Source organism: Kwoniella dendrophila, chromosome 1 (assembly GCF_036810415.1).
Source record: "Kwoniella dendrophila CBS 6074 chromosome 1, complete sequence".
Lineage (NCBI taxonomy): Eukaryota > Fungi > Basidiomycota > Tremellomycetes > Tremellales > Cryptococcaceae > Kwoniella > Kwoniella dendrophila.
In genome coordinates, this window is record NC_089476.1 from 1,454,120 (window position 1) to 1,476,291 (window position 22,172).

The 22,172-nt window shown below is 39.2% G+C and overlaps 6 protein-coding genes across 6 annotated transcripts; 3 read left to right on the top strand and 3 right to left on the bottom strand.

Moving 5' to 3' along the window:
• Positions 1–399: 399 nt before the first annotated feature.
• L201_000529 (uncharacterized protein) lies at positions 400–4,591 on the bottom strand (the record flags this gene model as incomplete). Its single annotated transcript, XM_066216329.1, has 6 exons — positions 400–3,306; positions 3,359–3,819; positions 3,874–4,033; positions 4,091–4,214; positions 4,270–4,463; positions 4,520–4,591. The coding sequence occupies 6 exons, from the start codon at positions 4,589–4,591 to the stop codon at positions 400–402; spliced, it is 3,918 nt and encodes a 1,305-aa protein (XP_066072426.1).
• A 951-nt stretch (positions 4,592–5,542) lies between these two features.
• Positions 5,543–8,515, top strand: L201_000530 (uncharacterized protein; the record flags this gene model as incomplete). The annotated part of the gene is made up of 10 exons (XM_066216330.1): positions 5,543–5,754; positions 5,815–5,904; positions 5,966–6,461; positions 6,519–7,027; positions 7,077–7,481; positions 7,535–7,793; positions 7,852–7,897; positions 7,953–8,056; positions 8,120–8,141; positions 8,202–8,515. The coding sequence occupies 10 exons, from the start codon at positions 5,543–5,545 to the stop codon at positions 8,513–8,515; spliced, it is 2,457 nt and encodes an 818-aa protein (XP_066072427.1).
• Positions 8,516–9,307: 792 nt separating this feature from the next.
• Positions 9,308–10,963, bottom strand: L201_000531 (uncharacterized protein; the record flags this gene model as incomplete). Its single annotated transcript, XM_066216331.1, has 5 exons — positions 9,308–9,532; positions 9,604–9,800; positions 9,878–9,998; positions 10,072–10,630; positions 10,701–10,963. The coding sequence occupies 5 exons, from the start codon at positions 10,961–10,963 to the stop codon at positions 9,308–9,310; spliced, it is 1,365 nt and encodes a 454-aa protein (XP_066072428.1).
• A 683-nt stretch (positions 10,964–11,646) lies between these two features.
• L201_000532 (uncharacterized protein) lies at positions 11,647–12,992 on the top strand (the record flags this gene model as incomplete). The annotated part of the gene is made up of 2 exons (XM_066216332.1): positions 11,647–11,740; positions 11,842–12,992. The coding sequence occupies 2 exons, from the start codon at positions 11,647–11,649 to the stop codon at positions 12,990–12,992; spliced, it is 1,245 nt and encodes a 414-aa protein (XP_066072429.1).
• A 518-nt stretch (positions 12,993–13,510) lies between these two features.
• On the bottom strand, positions 13,511–15,680 carry L201_000533 (uncharacterized protein; the record flags this gene model as incomplete). The annotated part of the gene is made up of 2 exons (XM_066216333.1): positions 13,511–14,586; positions 14,780–15,680. The coding sequence occupies 2 exons, from the start codon at positions 15,678–15,680 to the stop codon at positions 13,511–13,513; spliced, it is 1,977 nt and encodes a 658-aa protein (XP_066072430.1).
• Positions 15,681–16,131: 451 nt separating this feature from the next.
• Positions 16,132–22,100, top strand: L201_000534 (uncharacterized protein; the record flags this gene model as incomplete). Its single annotated transcript, XM_066216334.1, has 26 exons — positions 16,132–16,542; positions 16,613–16,849; positions 16,906–16,989; positions 17,046–17,320; positions 17,387–17,400; positions 17,459–17,635; positions 17,690–17,808; positions 17,865–18,368; positions 18,422–18,456; positions 18,509–18,758; positions 18,817–18,875; positions 18,918–19,012; positions 19,073–19,520; positions 19,609–19,849; positions 19,908–20,025; positions 20,087–20,230; positions 20,290–20,461; positions 20,517–20,598; positions 20,656–20,791; positions 20,864–20,956; positions 21,020–21,117; positions 21,190–21,273; positions 21,329–21,478; positions 21,538–21,577; positions 21,663–22,007; positions 22,069–22,100. The coding sequence occupies 26 exons, from the start codon at positions 16,132–16,134 to the stop codon at positions 22,098–22,100; spliced, it is 4,443 nt and encodes a 1,480-aa protein (XP_066072431.1).
• Between the last annotated feature and the right edge of the window lie 72 nt (positions 22,101–22,172).

The following is a 22,172-nucleotide window of genomic DNA, read 5'->3' on the forward strand; positions in this document are numbered from 1 at the left end:
AAATCTGACTTCAAGGGTTGTTGATTTGGGAGATTATAACAAATCCACTAAAATTCGTCAAGCGAGTTACCAAATGGCCGGGAAATACTAGCACCCAATGGTATCAGCAGTAAATAGCAATTTAGTCGCTTCTCCCATATCTCTCATCTCATCTCGATCAAATGGTGCTCTGGTCAAGTCCAAGAATGTATGATCATTAGTATACTTATATATCGATGCAGCGATGCCAAAAGTTCGATTTCAGTTCAAGCCATGCATATATATATATATTTATTATCATTAATTATACAAAGAGATGAAAACACTATCTACTGTCAATGGGTATATTCCATAGTTTACCAAAAAAATATCCGTACCATACCAAAAACAAATCCACGTTATATTTTCGTATTTCTCTTTTTAATCCAAGTTGTTTTGCATTGCTTGCCATTCAGCTACTGAACCATTTGCTCTTGTATGTTGAACAGTTGAAGATTCTGTGTTAGGTTTCCATGTACCATTTTGTTTATGTTCAATTTCTTCTGAACCATAACCACCACCACCTGGAGTATGAATGACAACTCTATCACCTACAGACATGTTAAATGCTGAAGCAGGTTTCAATTTGATTCTTCTTTCTTGTGGAGTTTCACTATTTCTGATCCAATAGTTTGCACCTCTTGAACCAGGGTTTCCACCGTGCATACCGTATGGTTGAGTTACACGTCTTTCACCATTTAATGATGCTCTCATTGGTACTCTTGCTTGGTATTCTCTGTGAACACCATCACCACCATCGTTTTTACCTTTACCACCTGATCCACGTCTGATTGAAAACTCTCTCAAAACCAATGGGAATCTCTTTTCAATGATTTCTACATCACCAACTCTTGTATTGGTCATATTGACGTGAACAGCTGATTGACCTTTCCAGTTATGACCGGCACCAGCACCACCACAAATGGTCTCACCATAATAATATTGCTTGTAATCGAAACCTGTCATGTTCATACCACCTTGACCAGCTGCAGTAGCTTCGAAAGCTTTGAAGATGACATCGACGATTCTTTGAGATGTTTCAGTGTTACCGGAACATACAGCGGCGTAAGGACTTGGTGAAAGAATGGTGTTTTCAGGAATGGTCAAGTCAACTGGAGCGAGTACACCTGCGTTAAGTGGCATATCGGTACCAATTAATGCTCGGAGACAGTAGATGATGGCTGATCTGGTGATAGCTGGTGGAGCATTCAAGTTGGAGTAAGATTCAAGAGTTGTACCGGTGAAATCGAAAGAAGCTGAACCATCGTCTTGAATTTGGATCTTCAATCTAAGGATTGAACCGTCATCAAGGTAATCTTCTGAGGTAAGAACTTTTCTGTCATGTTGCTTGAAGAAAGATCTAACAGCGAGTTCGGCATTGTTTCTGATAGCACCCATATAATGTTGTACTACTTGTTTACCATACTCATCGAAGAGGTCACCGATTTGGGAAGTACCGACAGCACAAGCTGAACATTGAGCTTTAAGATCGGAGATGTTGACATCTAATTGTCTTGAAGCGAGACAATCTGGGTATTGACCAGCAGCATCGAAGATCTCGGTAATTTCTTCGAGGTTGAAGTTACCATCTCTGACTAAGAATGTTGACATGATAGAAGCACCTTCTTGCCATGATTCAACGGCTTCAGGGTGCATTGATTGACCTTGAAGACCACCGATATCACCGTGGTGACCTCTTGAAGCTACCCAGAAGACAATTTCAGTGTCTGATCCTTGTTCGAAGACCGGTTGAATAACAGTGATATCTGGTAGATGGGTACCACCTGCACCAGGTTTGTTGGAAACAAGGATATCTCCTGGTCTTAATTGACCTTTTCTCTTTTCAGCTTGGAATTGCACTGCGTATTGCATTGAACCAAGGTGGACAGGAACATTAGGAGCATTGGCAACCAATTGACCATCAGGACCGAAAATAGCACATGAGAAATCGAGTCGTTCTTTGATCATCAAAGAAATAGCAGTCTTTTGAAGAGCTCTACCCATACTTTCGGCAATACCCATGAATCTATGGGCGAAGATGGAAAGTTGAATTGGGTCAACAGTGTTAGGATCAAGTTCGGTTGTTTGACCAAGACCAACATCGATGTAGACACAGTTGGTGAGGATTCTAGCTGTATTCTTTGGGTGGAGAAGGATGGTTTGGGTTTTATCAAGTAAAACTGCTGGACCAGAGACAACGGTACCTGGAGCGAGAGATTGAAGTTGATATAACGGGGCAGTAACGTATTTGTCTTCGCCTTCGAAGAATATTTCGTTGGTGGCGAAGTGAGCATCTTTGGCGACTGGGTTTTGAGGTAAGGTTTCGAGATCGTGAACAAATGGAGATGGTTCATCTTCTTCGTCAACTAAACCAACGGCTCTGACTCGGATGTTTTCAATGTCAATTGGTGATTCCAAGTTGAAGGCGAATTCTCGTTTGTGTTGAGCGATGAAAGCAGCAGCATAATCTCCATCTTTAGGTTTTCTGATCATAATTCTGGTGTCGGATCCTCTGTATCTCAAGTTAAGGTATTGTTCAAATCTGATAGCTGATTCGTGAATACCTTGAGCAATAAGTTGATCGTGACCAAGTTTCTTCAAAGCATCGAATCTTTCATCAAGAACGTTTTGAACATCTTGACCGTATTGAAGGTGGAGAGGTTCAGAGTTGTCGACTGCAACATCGGCAAGGGCCATACCGAAGGCAGAAAGAAGGGAAGAGTATTTATGAACGATGACTCGAGGAATACCAAGAACTCTAGCGAGAGCACAAGCATGTTGACCACCAGCACCACCGAATGAAGATAAGATGTGTGCACCAGTTCTGTGACCTCTTTGTTCGGTCAAAGCTCTGATAGGTCTAGCCATTGATGTGTCGGCAACGTTGATGAAACCAGCAGCAACTTGAGCAGGTGTTAATTCACTCTTGTTTTCTTTGTTAATCTCCTTGGTAAGGGTTTCGAATTTTTGCTTGACAATCCAGTAATCTAATGGAAGATCTTCAGTTGGACCAAAGATTTTAGGGAAAGAGTCGATGTGAATTCTACCAAGGAAAACGTTGGCATCTGTTACGGTCAATGGACCTCCCTTTCGATAACAAGCTGGACCAGGATGAGCACCGGCAGATTCAGGTCCAACAGCAAGAAGACCGTTTCGGTAGGTTAAGATTGATCCACCACCAGCGGCAACAGTGTTGATATCAAGTTGGGGAGTTTGGATGGTAACACCGGCAGTTGTGGTCTCGAAAACGTGTTCATAATGACCACCGTAACGGGAAACATCGGTTGACTGGTATGGAAATCAGCATCATCAATGTAACACGAGCTTGAGTATGACTCACTGTACCACCCATATCGAAACCGACAACTGGAGCACCATCTTTAGGATCAAAAGATGTTTTGGCGAAACCGACTACTCCACCGGCAGGACCAGATAAGATAGCTTTAAGACCGGAGAATTGTCGATGATCACATAAGGCACCATCGGATTGCATGAAAGAGACTCGACAACTATCGTTGGCATCTAAACCACCGGCGAAACCCTTGGAGAAACCGTTAAGGTATCGTTTGACTTCTGGTGTGAGATAAGCATCGGCTGTAGCTGAAGAACCTCTTGATACGAGGTTGATCATAGATTGTAAACTGGATGAGGTGGAAATTTGCTCGAAACCAACTTTTTCGGCGATTTTTTCAATGATTTGCTCGTGGTCTGGGTAAATATAAGAGTGGACTAAAGCAATAGCGAGTGATCGGTATCCTTTATCATATAATGCTTTAAGATCTCGTTCGGCTTTCTCTTGATCTGCAAAAAGAAAAGTCAGTAATGGTTTGACCATTATTTCCTAAAACGACTTACCAAGCTCTTTTAATACTCTCATTTGCACACCGTTAACTCCCGAGGCTAATCTACCAGTTTGCTTGTAGTTTTCTGCTACAGCATTATCATCTCCGAAATCTTCCCATTCTGGAGCCACTCGTTCATCGACTTCGATAGATTCGGTGTATAGTACGTCAGGCTAATGCGATATTAGCTTTTGATGTTGTATGCTAGGTAGGAAAACGGCAATACTCACTTTTTTGATGGCAAGTTGGAAAAGATGAGGTCTAGTTTGTGTACCGATCTCTAAGGCGTCTTTGAAACCTTTGGTAGTTACAAATGCAACATTTTCACCTTTTCTTTCAAGTAATGCGTTGGTACTGTAACAGTGATAGATCAGCGAGGTACGGTTAACATAGGTAAATATCAACTTACGCTACTGTGGTACCCATTCGTAAAGATTCTATCCTCGAAGTATCAAGAGGAGTGTTTCTTGGGATAGTTTCACCCGTGAACCATTCTAATACTCTTCTTACACCTTCTCTTGGAGCATCTGGGTAATTTGAAGGATCTACGGAAAGTAATTTAACTAAATGATCACCTTTGGATTCACTTCGAGCGATGACATCCTATTGATTAACTCGAGTCAGCAATGATCGCGTGCACCGTTTTGGTAGTGACTTACACAGAAAGTTCCTCCTCTATCTATACAGATTTGGACTTTATCTGAAGCAGCGGCGTCAACTCGGATAGGCATTGTGGAAATATAACTTTATGTGTGATTGGGATTAAATGCAATGGGAAGTGGATAATGTAAATGCTAATGTGTGTATTCAGACAACTGATGAGAAGGAAGATACAACGATGTAGAGAGAATAGACGAATGTGGAGATAGAGATCGTAAACTTTTTTGATTCTGAGTAAGAGTAAGAGAAAAAAGAAGACTACGAGTGAAGATACCTATGATCTTTATAGTATGTTGAGAACATGGTGATCTCCGGGATATAGCGAGCTATACCGTTGTTGATAATAGAGTATCGGACTTGTCATTGCTATCAAAACGAGATGACTACCTAGTCGCCCCAATCTCTCCACCCCTTGTAAAATGATAGATTAAACTATCAAACCTATCCTTGACCAAGTAAATCAGTTATCTAGGAGATAAAAGGTAATCAATGGATCGGAAATGACGGAGAAGGAAATCCGAGCGTCTTCATCACGTGGGAATATATTTATATTATAATCATATTAATCACCTTGAAGTCATAACTATATATATTCCTCGCTTATTTGAATAGGAGGATCCTTGATAGATTATTGGAAAAATACCGTATCCAGCCCATATGCATCCGATGTTCTTCCCCGTTAGCACTCTCAAGATTCATGATACCTTACTACTGTTTTACTAAAGAGGATGTTGTTTTTGGGATTTGACATGATCCGACTAGGTTATTAGCATATATTTTCACTTATCACGGTCCGGCAATGGCGAAAAGAGGCTCCATGTTCCCCCACAAATGCACAGATCAACCAATCCCTTCCCTCACTTTAATCAATAAATAAAACAGTTGTAACTGAACATCAGAAAATTCCTTTATCTAACGGATATATGGAAACACTTTTTACGACTTTCCTCTCCCCCACACGTGGAATAATTTCTGTCATTTTGGACAACTTCACCTTCACCAAAATATACTCTTAACAAAAGATGAATCACAATCCACCAGAGGACGCAAGTTCGAGTACCTCCAACAGTAACCCAAATGCCAAAAGATCCTTAGCACCTGGTGGTAGTAATAATGATGGAGAGGATAATGATAGTAATAATAACGACTCGGAAGGAGGTCCTAGTCAGACAAAGAGGCAAAGGCGTAGTGGTTTGAAGCATGCATCTAGGGCTTGCGATGCTTGCAAGTCAAGGTGAGTTATAGTCTCAGCATGCATATACTCATACTCAAAGCTGACACGATCAAATTGTAGAAAGAGCAGATGTGACGGAGCTCAACCTGTATGCGGGTTCTGTGCATCAAAGAAACTTAGTTGTACATATGATAAAGAGGACAAGAGACGGTGAGTCTACGCATTCCACTATCCACGTTATGCAAAAGTTGATGGATGTGTGTATATGTAGAGGTCGTGGTAGCGTAGTCGATCTTCGGGATCGCATCAACACTCTTGTAGATCTACTCACAACTAAAGGAACCTCGCTTGGACCGGGTGAAGGTGGCGCCGGCTCTTCCGATAATCCCATATCCCCTCCCAACAACATTAATCTCACTTCCTCACAAATGCAACAAATCTCTTCACTTGGTGTCAATTCTGATAGTATACTTAGTGATTCAAACATGCTCGACAACAATATGATGACCTTTCCTTCGGACCCTATGATCAGTCCGGTCACCTCTCTCACTTTCCCTATACATAATCAAGATCATGATTTAAACCTATTAGAAAGTCCTGCCAACCCCATCCCCATGGGTTTACCTTCATCTTCTATGCGACGGCCTAGCGATGCTTCCCTCATCCTCAACAATCCCAGAAACCAACCAGCTGAACGGCGTCCTAGTGGGTCACCGTACGATCATTCTCCTGTTAGTCAAGTGTCAAACAGAGGTGATAGGCTGAAGGTAAGTCAACGGATTGATGGAAGCCTGCTATGACGATCACTGAATTTCTCCTCATAGCGACCGGATCCTGGATCACTTATGCAGTTTGGTCCAACCTCACTTTGGTCATATGCTCAAGACAAGAATCCAGCATCTAATGCCAATGCTACTTCTTCGGAACCTTTCCTCGATCTTCGACCTGGAGACTGGATCGACTGGGCTCGACCATTACCACCCGAATTGGATATTTCTAAAGCGGTGCATGATATGGCGATATCATTCTTCGGTGCTTATTATGCTCCATGGTGTATGGTAATAGACATGCAAGCCTTCTTACGGGATTTGGAAATCTGTAATCTGGTCACGCGCACCCCTAGGACTTCCCCGTCACCACGTCGTACATCCGCATATTCCCCTCTCCTTCATGTTTGTGCCTTATACCTGGGCTTACATCTTCGACGTGATGACTGGACGACAACTGCTCAACAAATGGATAGATTCTTCGACAAGCATTGTGCTGCGTTGATTATGGAAGAAATTGAGGATCCCAGTACAAGTACCCTTCGTGCTTTGAATATCTTCGCAACGTAAGTGAACCAGCTATACTTTTGATTATGTCGCTGACCCTCTATGCAGCTGTCTCAACATCCGAAAGGACAAATCGGCGCGAAATACCGGATACATCTATTTCGGTATGGCATTTGCCGCGGTACAAGCGTTGGGTGTCGATCTGAATTGTGATCATCTGGTTCTTTCTGGTCAAATCACTACTGAGGAGCGAGAAATGCGAAACAATACGTATTGGACAGTCTTTCAGCAGGATTTACTGCGAGCTATCGCAGCAGGCAGACCACCGATGCTGCGTGGTCGATCCGAAATACCCTTACCTACAATCAACCCTGATACAGACTCTCGAATATGGTTCTCGAATAATCCTCTCAAAGTTGGCAGTTCCAACGGTCTTCAGGGGATGTTCTCAACTGTTTTTCATTGGTCAACTAGGATTCATCAGATTCTGCGAAGAACCTTGGAAACCCCACTGTGAGTTCCTCGATCGTGCCAATGAAGAGTATGTCATTGATGGTGCTTTATAGCTACTCTGGGCAAGATGACACGCAAGATCGAGATGCCAAAGTCCTGGGCATATCCCGTGAATTACATGACTGGTTCCAGCAGCAACCCTTCCAACAGCCGACATTGCATCCAGTGCCACATCTTCTCGTTATGCACATGATGTACCAACTTACTACTATATACCTCTTTCGACCGTACTATCGATCAGAGCTGGACATAACGCCTTCTCCTGCTGATCGCTGTGTTGAAGCCGCAGCAAGAACATCGGAGCTGCTCAGGGTGAGCTTTATATGCTGCATCGCTCTTCGAAATAACTTGCTGAGTATCTTCTTTGCAGGTGTACGAGAACGAACATGGCCTACGAAACGGTGTGGCTACGTTGAGTAAGTGTTTCTGAGTTATCCGACGAACAGAGCTAGGCTAACGATGAATATTCAGTTCCAATTGTTTTTGCTATCGCAACTGTTCAATTGCTGGTTTTGGTGTCAAATCACTCCGACCCTCCAGGCAGTCGAGTCAATAACCAATCTCTGGATGAAACTGTGAGTGGGAATATGCTATGGTGTCTTGAGCAAGCGAGCTTATATATAATCCACAATTTCCAGGTCTGGTTTATCAATCAATTAGGTTAGTTAGATCGCACAGTATTCTAATTTGGTTGTATGGCTGACGTATTTTGCTCAATAGCACCATCATGGATTGAAGCAAGAAGAGGATTGGAGGTGATTCAAACCTTACGATCAGAATGGTTACCAGGTAGTAACGCAGATATAATTGTTGGTAACAATATTGGGAATACTGGTAGTAGTGGAAGTGGTCTGCAAGTACAAAGTAATCACACGAATAACATCATTTTACCAAACTTTGATCAATCAGATAAATTACCTGAAGAATTACATGAATGGTTGATGTCTACAACGTTTTATGACATCTTACACAATAATGGAGATAATAATACAAATATCAATAATTTCTCGTCCGATATGACAGGAGGACCGTAGTCTGGTTTTGGACGTTGTACTATAGCTTGTATCATTGATTTTGGCAAATGCATTTTACCATATACTTAGCGAAATTCAGCAACATCGCCTTTAGTGTTTGGCGATTACAATGTAGCTCTCGCTTTATGTTTCGCGTAAAATCGTGATTGCCTGAGTTCACACAATCTCACATGCACTTTGCTTCTGTATAACCACAGTACATGAGAACTGTCAGATTGCTGCGCCGGATGTGTCCACTCTCTACTCGCACTGTTCAGCATGTTCATGGTAAGTGGGAATGGTGATTACGGGGATTAGGGATACTGAAGTTGAACTTGGGACTGATATACAGAGGGAGCCATAGGCTTACTTTCGATTCCGTTGTGTCCTAATGGACCATATGGAAGAGTTGTAATAGTCTTTACTACTTTGATTAACTAATGGATGCTTGGACAACATGTCAACTGCTCACAGTGCTCGCCATGATGAAGTAGTAGGCAGCCAAACGATCGTAGTTGGTCACTAACAAGGTGTGTGCGCAAGAACTCAATAGAGCAAACATGCATGTAAACAAGAATGGAAATCTACAACCGCTATATTAATGTAATTTTTAGAAATGTGTGAATCTGAGTGGAGGAATCTTGCCCTCGAATGTATATATAATTATTATGTGTCCATGAAGTGTATCTGTCTTCCGCTTCCTTCCCTCCTAATATTCTATCTATATCCGTATGAATAACAAAATTCCTGATATCCGAATGAAACTGAAATGAAAAGATAAAAAAAAATGATATGGTTTTTTTGTTTGTTTGTCTACAATCTTGAACCACGTTTAGAATTACCAACATGTACTGGACCACCGGTTAATAATTCTTGATCTGTAACTAATTCATGTAATTTTAATGGTTTTCTAACGAATTGTTTTCTTGCTGGATCTTGGTTATCTGGTGATCTATTAGATCTCCATCTATGTTGTAAATGTGGATCTAAAGTTCCTTCAATTCTTGATCTAACTAAATCACCAATAATTGGTAAGAACTAAAAAAAGGAAAACGAAAGTTTCAATAAATCGGTTCGATAGTCCACCAAGGTCGAAGATGTATACTCACTTTGAAAGCATGACCTGCACCTCCAGTGGCAAATACAAGGGAAGGATAATCAGGTGAGACATCAATTACCCAATCACCATCTAAAACATCTGAATACCAACACATTCTAGTGAAAGCAATTGGCATAGCAGCAAGTTCTGGGTAAACGATACCCATTTGTTTACGCAAATCAGCATATGATTCTTTTGGAATCCAACCTATAGAGACAAAATGATGGATATTAGTAGAAGATTCAGAGAGTAGAGTTTCGATTGAGGTGGGTTTTAACACTTACCGACCGCTTGAGCATTAGTGTATGCTACAGCTTTAGGATCCGTTGCTGTTCTTGGTACACCATCTCCTGTTACATAACCTGCTCTATGTAAAGCGAATTTGACGATACCTTGTTCGTTAGGCTATGATGGGGTAAAATCAAGAGTATGAGTGGTTAGTCTGGATATGATAGATACATAGGAAATGATGACTTACAGGGAATGAGTAATAACCTGAACCATCATGATGCATTGATACAGGAATATGTTTATAACGATTATACTGTTCTGGTGATAATTGGATTGCGCAAACAGTTTGACCTGTTGCAGTAATCAAACCATCTGGTAATAAACCTTTTAAAGCGGGATGTGAGCCTGACCAAGAACCTAAAGCAACAACAACTTTATCTGCGTAAAATTCTCTACCATCTTTAACTTTTGCACCAATTATATCGGATCTTGATTTATTATATATTAATTCAGTTAAATCTGCACCAGGAATCAATCTACCACCTAATTCTTGTAACATATCATATAATTTATTTACTGCACCAGACGCATTTGCCCATCCACCACTTGGATTATGATATCCTCTTGTTTCTTTACTAGGTGGATTAACTTCAATATCACCATTAGGTGATAATAAATCGATATATTCTTGAGGACTATTTAATAATCTGACTCTTGGTTCTAATGCCTTGACTAATTCATATGTCTTTTTTACTTTTTCACCAACAAATCCAGGTACATGGGCACCTCTAACTACTACACCGGTTCTACAATAGGCTCGATCGTTAGCGTGACTTTTTTTTGATTACACATCTGAAATAAATCGTTAAAACTCACTGATGATATATACCTTTCCACTCAGGTTTATTCCATTCATCAATAGCTTGTTTAGCTAATCTTGAATAATCATCATCCATATAATCGAATCTGACTACTTTGTTTAAATCACATGAAGCTGCATCTAAAGCAGGTAAAACATGTGCTCTATCTATTACTGTGACTTTACCATAATTGCCACTTTTCAATAAAGACACAGCTGTTGCGGCACCTAATTCACCAGCACCGAGAATTAGGACAGATGGTTTAGATGATGAAGACATCTTGTAGATATTACGATCGAGGGTAAGATATGGGTGAGGGAGAGAATGAAGCTTTCAGAAAATAAGATGTTGGAATTGGAAAAAAAAGCGAAACGAAATGATCTTCGGACCACGATTGAAAGATTATATATTCTTTATCATTTCTTAAGACAAGACTATCCAGTCTGCCGAAGATGTTAGACCAAATCACTATTTTTCGATTTGCATCCCGGTTGTCTACGGCGAGAAATAATCTCTCAGTAGGTGAATGAGACGACGGAAATGAAAAGGTGCTTTTCCGGTTCATCGCATGAAGCCGATAACGGCTCTCTTCGGTGAAATCTTCGCTTTGAGCTGAACTAGATCGTTTAACCCCTCATAATTACCCCAATCGTTCATGTGTACCATTTATCTAGTGGCTGGATACAGTCTACAAGGAGTAAAGATAGAATCAATTACGTTAAGACCATATCGGTAAAGAGCAGTAACTCATAATCGTCAATCCAGATTATTCATTTTCCTATCTACTCTTCAAAACCGGAACGAGAATCCGACCAAGGTCAATTAAATACAAATAAGTCACTCGAAAAATACAAATATCATTCTTATTACTCGGACGAAATCGTATCGCTGCTGAAGTCATCATCTTCATCCCCACTACACCTGCTCAATCATCCCAATAATACTCCTCAACGTATCGCAAAATGAGTAGTTCAACAGCCAACCCGTTCAGTTCCGTTCCATACACACCACCTGATGCAGTTTTTGCGCTTAAAGCTGCTTTCGATGCTGATACCAGTGAGTCCTGATTGATCCGAGGAGTTTCCAAACCTTTGTTTCATGGTGAAATGAGCTGATACGAGTTCAACCCCCTCCTCTTCATTGTATATTCACAAAAGGTCCATTAAAAGTAAATTTAGGACCTGGAGCATATTTAGACGATAATGGAAAACCATGGATATTGAATTCAGTTGCTGCTGCTGAACAGCTATTAATCAAAAATCCACCTGGACATGAATATTTACCTATCTTGGGATTACCTGCATTCAGAGATGCAGCCAGGAAGGTAGTATTTGGTTCAAACTCAAAACTCTTAAATGAAAAAAGAGTAGCAACTATACAAGCTGTTTCTGGTACTGGTGCTGTACATTTAGCATTATCATTTTTGAAGTTCTATTTACCAAAATCAAACAAAGTTTTCGTTTCCAAACCATCATGGGCAAATCATCGTGTTATGGCAGAATTTCTGAATTTTGATGTTATAGATTATCCATATTATGATGATCAAACTAGAGGTGTAAACTTTGAAGGAATGAAAAAATCTTTAAATGAAGCTGAAGAAGGTTCAATCTGGATTTTACATGCATGTGCACATAATCCAACTGGATGTGATTTAACAAAAGATCAATGGAAAGAAATTGGTTCTATAGTTAAAGAAAGAGGATTAATACCTATATTAGATTGCGCATATCAAGGTTTCGCTACAGGTTCATTAGATAATGATGCTTGGTCAATTAGATTTATTTTTGAAGAATTACAAATTCCAGGAATAGTTTGTCAATCATTTTCAAAATCAATGGGTTTATATGGTGAAAGAGTTGGTGCAATTCACGTTATCGTACAATCACCTGAATCTGAAAATGTTCAAGATCAAATTAAATCAATTGAATCTCAAATCGGATGGATATCAAGAAAAGAAATTTCAGTTCCACCTAGATATGGTGCAACGATAGCATCATCAATCATACAAGATTCAGAATTATATAAAACTTGGCAAGGTGATTTAGATATAATGTCAAATAGAATAACATCGATGAGATCTGCTTTATTAAAAGGTTTAACAGAAAGGAAAACTCCAGGTACATGGAATCACATAACAGATCAAATTGGAATGTTCTCTTATACAGGTTTAACAAAATCACATGTAGCTAAATTAAGAGAAAAACATATTTACCTTTTAGATAATGGTAGAGTTTCAATGTCAGGCTTAAATACTGGAAATGTTGATTATTTCTGTAAATGTGTTGATGAAGTCGTTAGAAGTTCATAGGAAAGAAATGGTAGAGAGGATAGATTGGTTTCATCCATGTGGACCCTATGCATTAACATCAAGTTTTGTATGTAATATCTATTTCATTTTGCTTATCTGAGTCGCAGAAATGTATGCTCTTTGTCGTTGAGCATGCATCACACATTTTACCGACATGTTTCGCTGTCTCCGACTTTGTTCTAGTAGAAGATAGGTTACAGGCTGAGCTGTCGGTACTACAAATCTTCTGAACGGAACGATAATCCCTGAAGAACGACTCTGGTACAGTAATTTGAGGTCTTGATTGTGCGTTTAGAGTCTGGTTAAAACATTTTCAGATGCGTATATTACATAAGTGGCATCTTGTTACAAAAGAAATTGATGACAACGGATAAAAGGAATATCTAAATTGATAAGGTACAAGATGAATAGCTTACAACCAAAACCGATAAGGTACTCTGTATGATTACACCCAAGCGAGAGAAACAGGATAAATACGATTCCCACCGGTAGAGAAAAGGAAGAAGTGACAAAATTTGTTATGGTGATGATTTTTGTCTACCAACCCAAAATTCGCCTCTTACAGGTAAATTATCTAACCGAACTTTACCATTGACGCCTATGATTTTCACACCAACTGAAGCAATGCCTTTCACGCCAGCTAGAGCACCACCTTTGAACACTATTTTTGAAACAAATTCAGATAAAATTGAATCTCTTCCAGGTAGAATATTCAAATCAACTTGATTCAAAGGTGCACTAACGATTAACCTATTTGGATAATTTGGATCACCAGATATTGATGTAGTTGAATTTAAATATTCTAAAGGTCTTATATGTCCAAATGCTTTTGGTGGGAAATTCTCTTCATCATCACCTACAAAATCATCATCTTCAGGTGAAGGACCATCAAAAACCAGTACGTCAGGTAAAACCTCAACTACATCAATCTTAACGTTCTGCATATCTTTCGGCAATTCAATTTGCGCAATAACAACTCCTGAAGCTTTCATTTTACCTTGACTTTCTGAAATTCTCATGTGATCAATTGTGACTGATTCTATAATTTTTGGTTTCGGTTTAGGACCAGGGAAATTTAACGATAATGATAGTGAAGGTAATGTGTTGAGTAACCAATTTGGTGGTTCAAGTATTGATCTTTTGGGTACGAATTTAGGTATGGATGATAATCCTTGAACTGTGATAGGATTATCTTTACCATGTAGATAGTTTTGTAAGAGTAATGATAATGGTGATGATCCAACATTTACAGATTTCGATGAAAGCGATCGCTCGCTCAAGTTTGCTGTAATGACTCCAGATATTCTCAATTCGATATCTTTGCCCACTCCCCCTATAATCACTGGCTCTGTTATGACTTCCGCCATTTTACTCTCCTCTAATGAGTCATCAGTGGCAGGTAAAGCAATTGAGAACGGTAGACTAAAATCTAGAGTCGCATTATAGTTGGGAGCGAAATTAGGCACAGTGGCGACAGCTTGGATCTTTAAAGCATCAGACGATTGAGAGGTATCGAAGGAGTAATGCTGCAAAGTGACCAATTCTGATAAATTGAGCGGCCGTCCTGGCTCAGGCAGATGAGGCAGACGAGGTACTGATATAGATGCGACGTTAGCTGGATAGCTCGTTATATGCATAAACAGTTGATATATCGATATTGATGGGATTGGTTCTGTGAAAGGGATCAAAGAAGTACTGTGAAGGGGTGTGGGACTGAATTCAGGACCGTAAAAAACACCAGAGCATGAGAACCGCGAATGCAAAGTGTAATGACGAAGACGACTCACTAGGCGATTTGATTTCCATCGTCAGATCTTCCTTTTCAATCTCTGCATATTTTGCCCACCAAGCATTATCCGAAGGTCTAGCTACAACCCTATTGATATCTATGACAACTTTGACAGAGCCTTGCGCCCAAGCTTGTTGAGCGAATTGCCATAGTTCACCTGTCGAAGCTATAGGTTTAGCTAAAGCTCTGAATGAGATAGGTTGTAACCATTCTGGTTGAGAATTCGGAGGTTGAGGCTGATTAGGTATATCCCAAATAAGTGGAATTTCTAATTCATCTAGAACGTTTACTGATAATATCGAGGGTGATGAAGTGAGAGACTTGAAATTGGGTGAAGATATATCAATCAAAGTTGGTATATGAACAGATACCGATGGTCTCTGTAATCTTGACAATGCTTTATGTGCAGTAAATCTTCTTAAATTCTCCCACCATCCTGCACCTAATCCCCGTTCACCCCTTCTTTCAGCTTCTGATTTCTCTTGAGGAGTATCGAAAGATAATGCCTTGACCCCCAAAGCTTGGTCAGCATCTATACCGCATCTTAGAGTGATGTTGACTAAGATTCCATCATCTGTAACATTTAATACTGATATTGATTCAGGTGGTGAATATGCGAATGCCGTTTTGGGTAATGAGGATAATTCCGATGGCGAAGGTTTATATGACGCTGCCAGTAAGACCAAAAACAAAATAGCTGCTATAATCAGTGTAAATAAGACTATGATGATTGTGAAGAGGATTGAGCCAATCCTAGATGTTCTGCTTCTAGGCTGAGCTTGTTCATCATCGAGAAGAGGTTCGGTATGATACGTCTGCGAAAGGGAACCAAGTAATGGCGCAACTTCAGGATTGGTATCGGTCGCTTTGGATTTGCCTTTACCCTTATTCTGGGGCATGTTGATGACTCATCGAGGTAGAAGAAAGATGGCGGTCGTAGTTATGATGACTGGCTTTAAAGAGGTAAGAAGCAGAGATAAACGATTAATGTGCGATTCAAGTTGTAATCCCTCATCATCAGCTGGCCGGTTTCTTAATTATCCCATATCCGGAGTTTCAGTCCCTTAATCCGTACGCAGATAACGATCTCTTCAATTTCACTCATTCACCATCACATATCCTTTGTAAGGTATGAACAAAGGCAAGAGATTGCCGTATGATGCATAAAGGAGGTAGCGAGACAGTCAAGCACAAATATCATGTACATTTTAGGCTGTGTATGTTCAGCTCATCTTGATATCGCTTTTCCCGTTACCTCTTTTTCACATATTTTCCCTTACTGCTATACAATTTGCTATTATAGAAATAACCGGCACAAAGTTTGAGAAGCAAACACAAACTTGCAGCAATATGTCAGGAAATCCGCAGCATCAAATTACTCATCAAATTGTACCATTGATCTGTCAAGCATTGATTGCTGCACCAGAAGATGAGTTAGTATGGTTAGAAGGTTTAAGGATGTTATCAAATCCAAAATTGAAACAAACATTGAATTTAACTTCTTCAATTTGGTTACCATTGTTATTAAGAGGTTTGGAGATTACCAAACCAATTTCAGTCATGAAAGTATCTTCAACATTATTATTACATGTATCAGATATCTTGAATCCAATCAAATCTTGTTTAGTCAAACCTCTAAAAAACATTGCAAAAGATGAACATACAGCATCATTATTAGCAGAAGAGTTGTGTTTGGTCCTTGAAAAGCTGGATTTGGCTATATACAATGCCAACAGAACCTTGATTGGTAAAACAAAAGATGTGAGCTCTATTTCTGTCATGGCACTATATTTGCTTTTACAAATGCAGCTTGAAGCTAACTATTACAAAGAGTGTGTCCACCTCACCTGCAAAGGTGGAATCAAGTAACTCAAGTCTGAAGGGTCAACATCCACTGTTGACTGAGATTCTAGCTCACAATCTTCCAGCTAAAACGAGAACCATTCAGCAAGCTTGGTCGCAGACTTTACTGTCTCCAGCCAGTGATAACCCTAAGATCTGGCTGAATAACTTGTATCAAGCTACTTTGGAGTCCAGTAATGTTCCAGAGCTGATTGTTGCATCAAAGGTAAAGTGATCAGCTGTTTCTGGTGGGCAAATTATTGTATTAACATGTATCACTAGCTTGGCCCTGTCATCCATGAAGAGCTATTTCAAACTGCATTTATGAGATGCTATATTCAGCTTGAATCAGATCAGAATTCTAAAGTAAGTTAGGTTGTGCAAAGTCACACATTATAAAGCTGACTGCTTAACTCGTATAGAATATGATTGATAAAGCACTTGTGTCCATTCTAACTGATGGTTCAGTCAGTCAAGAGATAAAAATAGTAATCTTAGAATTACTTGCCTTTTTCCACAAAGACAAGAGAGAGTTTTCTTCAAGTGTACATGAAGCTGCTAAATTCTGTGCTCTGAATCATTTTTGTGGTGCTTTAAATGAGCCTTTGCCTGGCGTGGTACTTTGGTATATGGAGCAACATGCTGAAAGTTTCCCTGTTCAAGAAAATATTGCAAATTTGGTAGAAGCAAGTATCAGGTAAGTTGTTTTGTTCAGAGCTTGACTGTATACTGCTTTGATGCTGAATTAAGGTATACAATACAGAGTTGGTCCAGCTGGTAAGTTAGAGTCTACGATTTTACTTATGTGTAAGTTTTGCTGATGAGTTTTGACCAGGAAATGATGCTGCTTGGAGCACCTTGTTATGGCTTGAGAATGACTGGCAAATTGAGCCAGAACCAATGTGGATTACGCAATTCAGTCATTGGCAACAGGCATTAGATGCCCAAAACAAGCTAGATCAAGGTCAAGAAGGTAACAGTTTTTCCTCCTTCAATACCAAGATGATTTGCTGTGAGTTAGTTATGAAGGGGGGTGACTCAGTCTAACTAACTTTGTTCCTACTAGATCATGCTTTAGGAGATTACCAACAGGGCTATGAGCTTGCACAGAACCTTTTTGAAGGGTTAAATGACCATGAAAGAAGAAACACAGCTCATTGGGCTACAGCAGCTGCTTGGCATATGGTGAGGGTTTTGCCTTTTACTGAGATTTTGGTAGCTGATGTTTTCAACCATGTCAGGGTGACTTTGAAACAATGGCAGATTACTTGGCATTTCATCCAAAAGGGACAAGTAAATCACTATATAAAGCAGTAATTGATGTACATAATGGAGAATATGCTTCAGCATTTCATCATATTAGTAAAGCGCAGAGTTTATCTTATGATGAGGTTCAATTACAATTAAATATTTCACCTGAATTAGCACATAGATCATTAGCAAAAACAGAATTATTAGTTGAGTTACAAGAAGTTATTCAGTTCAAATCATTTCCACCTGGATTAGAATCAGAAGCACAAAAATCTATATTGAAAACTTGGAAAACAAGATTTAAGAAATCTCATGCAGATCCAAATACTTGGTTGAAAAGATTAGAATTGTGGACTTTGGCTTGTCTTGACCTATCAAAAACAAAGGAATTACAAAGTTGTTTTATAGATTGTGCAAAATTATGTGCATCTGCTGGAATGCATCAAGCTGCTCAATCAATGCTTGAAAAGATTACTCCGGCTGTGACACCTCTAGTAAGTGTTCCTTCAGATTTATTCAAGATTCAAAGCTGATATTTGTTTTATAGGGTTGCAAAGTAGAGTATACCAGATTCAGATTTGAGTGAGTCTTGATTGATCAACTTGAAAAGTAGTTGCTGAATTAACTTATTTAGGTGGAAAGATGCTTGTCAAAAACATGATCAGTACAAGATGCAGCAAGTGCTTGACAAGCTTGTAAACCACACTCAAGCTTATATGAAGCATCTTGGTATTGATTGGACAGCATTAGAAGGGCAAGGATTAGGATTACAACCTTTACAAATTGTATCTGATGGTATCAAGTTTGATAAAGAGATCTTGTCAAGAAGGTATTACAGAATGGCAGAATGGACTGCTGCAATTCAAGGGAATAAATGGGTATCTGTGAGTTTTCAACTTAATATGTACAATTTTCAGTGCTGTAGCTTACTACCAGCAACAGGATGAGAATTCACAAGTCCTCAACTATACCTCTCTTGCTTCCAAGCTGGACAATAATTGGTGAGTTATCAGAATCATAGATCCAAGCTTACATTGTTTCAGGTATGCTGCTGGATTTTCCCTGGCTGAAAGATCATTAGCTATATTTGAAGCAAATGAGCTTTCTAAATCTGATGCAGTTGCTGTAAGCAGTTACAGTAGGTTTTTCCACATCCTGCTATTTGATAATTATCTAGCTGATAACTGGCACACTTTAGTTGTACCTGCTATAAGAGGGTTATTTTTAGCAGCAAGAACCAAAGAAAATCCTGAATATGTTATCAAAGCCTTGTTGAAATTGGTCACCCTTTGGTTTGTATTTGGGGAAAATACCTCTGTTTTAGTGGAAGTTGAAAATCAGCTTAGCATAACATCAGTTGAACCCTGGTTATCAGCTATACCACAATTGATAGCAAGATTGGGTACACCTCATAAAGATTTACAATATACTTTAATTAACTTATTGAAAGGTATTGCATCACAATATCCACATGCTGTTATTTGGCCTTTATTGACTGCAACTCAAACCAGTAAGACTGAACATCAAAACGCAGCAAGAGTCATAACCAATTTTATATGTACAATGCCTGATGGTATTAGATTAGTTGATCAAGCTGAATTAGTAGGTAAAGAACTGATCAGAACTTCAGCCAGTTTATTAGAAAAGTAAGCTCAATTTCAAAGGTTCCTTTGTCCAACCTTGCATCATCTTTGAACTGGATGATTTAGCTGACTATGTACTGGGCTGTATTAGATGGAGGGGAATTATCGAAAAGATCATACCAAGACAAGACTTGATGGAAACTGCATGGCATGAAGTACCTTTGATATGGGAGACTGATATGAAGTATCTTGATACACCAGAGACGCCTGATGAGGAACAGTTTGTTCATATGTTTGGTGAACAACTCTTACAGGTTGACAGGTCTTTGAGAAAATACAGATCAACCAAACAGATGAGCATTGTTAACTTTGTTTATCAAGAACTTTACAAGGTGAGTTGCAAGCTGTCCATTTTTGTGAGTTGCCAGTAATTAATTGTATATATTTTAGCTATATGGAGATCTAGATACCCAAATAAATCAATGGAAACAACCTGGCTCTAAACATTATTTAGCTAGTACTGCACCAAGGCTATTATCCCTAAGAGATTGTGTATTGACTGTTCCAGGTAACTTCAAGTTTCAAACTCTGCATACAGACAGTATTTCAGCTGATGGACTTGTGTTCAGGCCAATATGATCCTCATCTAAAGCTGGATGATCAAGCATTTATAGATAGTTTTGCACCAATCATTGATATCCTGTCATCAAAACAATTGCCTAGAAAACTAGTTATCAGATCATATACAACTGATTATACTTTTTTACTCAAAGGTAAGCTCATGGTATGATTTTCTGTCTTAAATATTTGCTGAATAGTCTTTTTATGATAGGCAACGAGGATCTGAGAGGAGATGAGAGAATCATGCAGCTGTTCAACCTCATAAATACAATGCTTAATCATAATTCCGATGCTTTTAGCAGAAATTTGCACTTGTTACCTTATGAAGTCATACCCCTTTCACCATCTGCAGGCTTAGTCAGCTGGGTATCACATACACAGCAGTAAGTCATGCTGTCATCTTTTTCAATATGAAAATAAAGCTAATTTCATTTTCAGATTACAATCTATGATTCAGATCAATAGAGCGAAGAACAAACAAAATGATTTGAACGATAGAGAAACGGCTTCCTTGCTTGGAGTATGTAACGACTGAGGACAAAGTTTGGATATTCAAGCTGATAATAGTTGCAAATAGCATGATCCTGAGACCTTTAATCCAAGAAGGGAACATCCACGATTTGATCCACCTGCAGAAATGGATAGATATGATAAATTACCTATTCCAACTAAAGTTCAAAGATTGAAAGCAGCTTTAGCGCATTCAAATCAAAGTAAGTTCAGCTTTTATGGATTCAATGGAAGGTTTGAGCTGTAATATTCACGTCTTATCGTGTGATATATAGGTGATCTAAAAGATGTTTTGTGGCAAAAGAGTCCTTCATCTGATATTTGGATCAGAAGAAGAACTAATTTTGCTAGAACTGTTGGTGTCAGCAGTAAGTATGGATAGAAAGTGCACCAAAAATGTAGACCTGAGCTGATAGGTTCACCCGACTCAGGTTTTGTTGGATATATTATCGGTTTAGGAGATAGACATGGTAGTAATATTCTCATTGATCAATTAACCTGGGGTGCGTTACATATAGATTTTGGGGATGTAAGTAATAGATTATACGACAGACACATTAATATGATTTATGAAGTATTACTAGCTAACGTTTAAGATTAGTTATTCAATGTTGCGCAAGAACGATCTTTCTTACCTGAAAAAGTGCCTTTCAGATTGACCAGAATGATGACTAATGCTTTTGAAGTAAGTTATAATGTTTGATGCGAACAGTTTCGCTAATGAAATCTACCGTTACTAGCTTGCCTCTCGAGGTGGAGTCGAAGTACCTGGTACGAGAGGAACTTTCAAACAAGCTTCTCTGATAGTGATGAATGTTCTGAGAGACAGTAGAAGTAGTGTTCTAGCTATGCTTGAAGCTTTCTTGTACGATCCGCTACTCTCCTGGACCGTAAGTGGTTTGTTTTACTCCGGTATGATAAGATCAATCACTGATATCAATATTAACAGGTTGGTCCGAATCCACCTTCTCATGCGGCGCAAGAAAGTAGTAAGTGGTCATTAAGTTTCCCGTCAAATGGGAAGGTAGACTTACCATAATCACTTTCGTGCTGACATGTACTTTGTCGTGACAGGTCAAAATACAACAAACGGAAATCAAGCTAAACCGAAAAGAAATCATGTACAGACTCAGGTAGTACCTCAAAGTTTAGCTGCCACACCCAGAGAATCAGACATCTACGATAGGATTGAGAATTCTCTCATTTCTAATCACAGATACTTACAAAACGATTCTTATATGGCAAAAGTCTCATCTACTAATAATGGTATGACTAATTCTAAAGCTTTACAAGTATTATCTCAAATTGAGAAGAAATTGATTGGGTATCATAACGAAAATACTGAACAACCTTTATCGATCAATAGACAAGTTCAAGCCTTGATTGAAGAGGCTACAGATCTGAAGAACCTTTCTCAAGGTTAGTCATATTTCTCTTACCAAAAGTCTTCTCACAGCTGACGACTTTACTGTATCAATAGGATATGTATTGGGTTGGATACCTCAGTGGTAAATGATAGCTTCTTTCGCTTGCATATTTTGCAATACCCCTGATGGATTGATGCATTTAAGTTCAATGGATTTT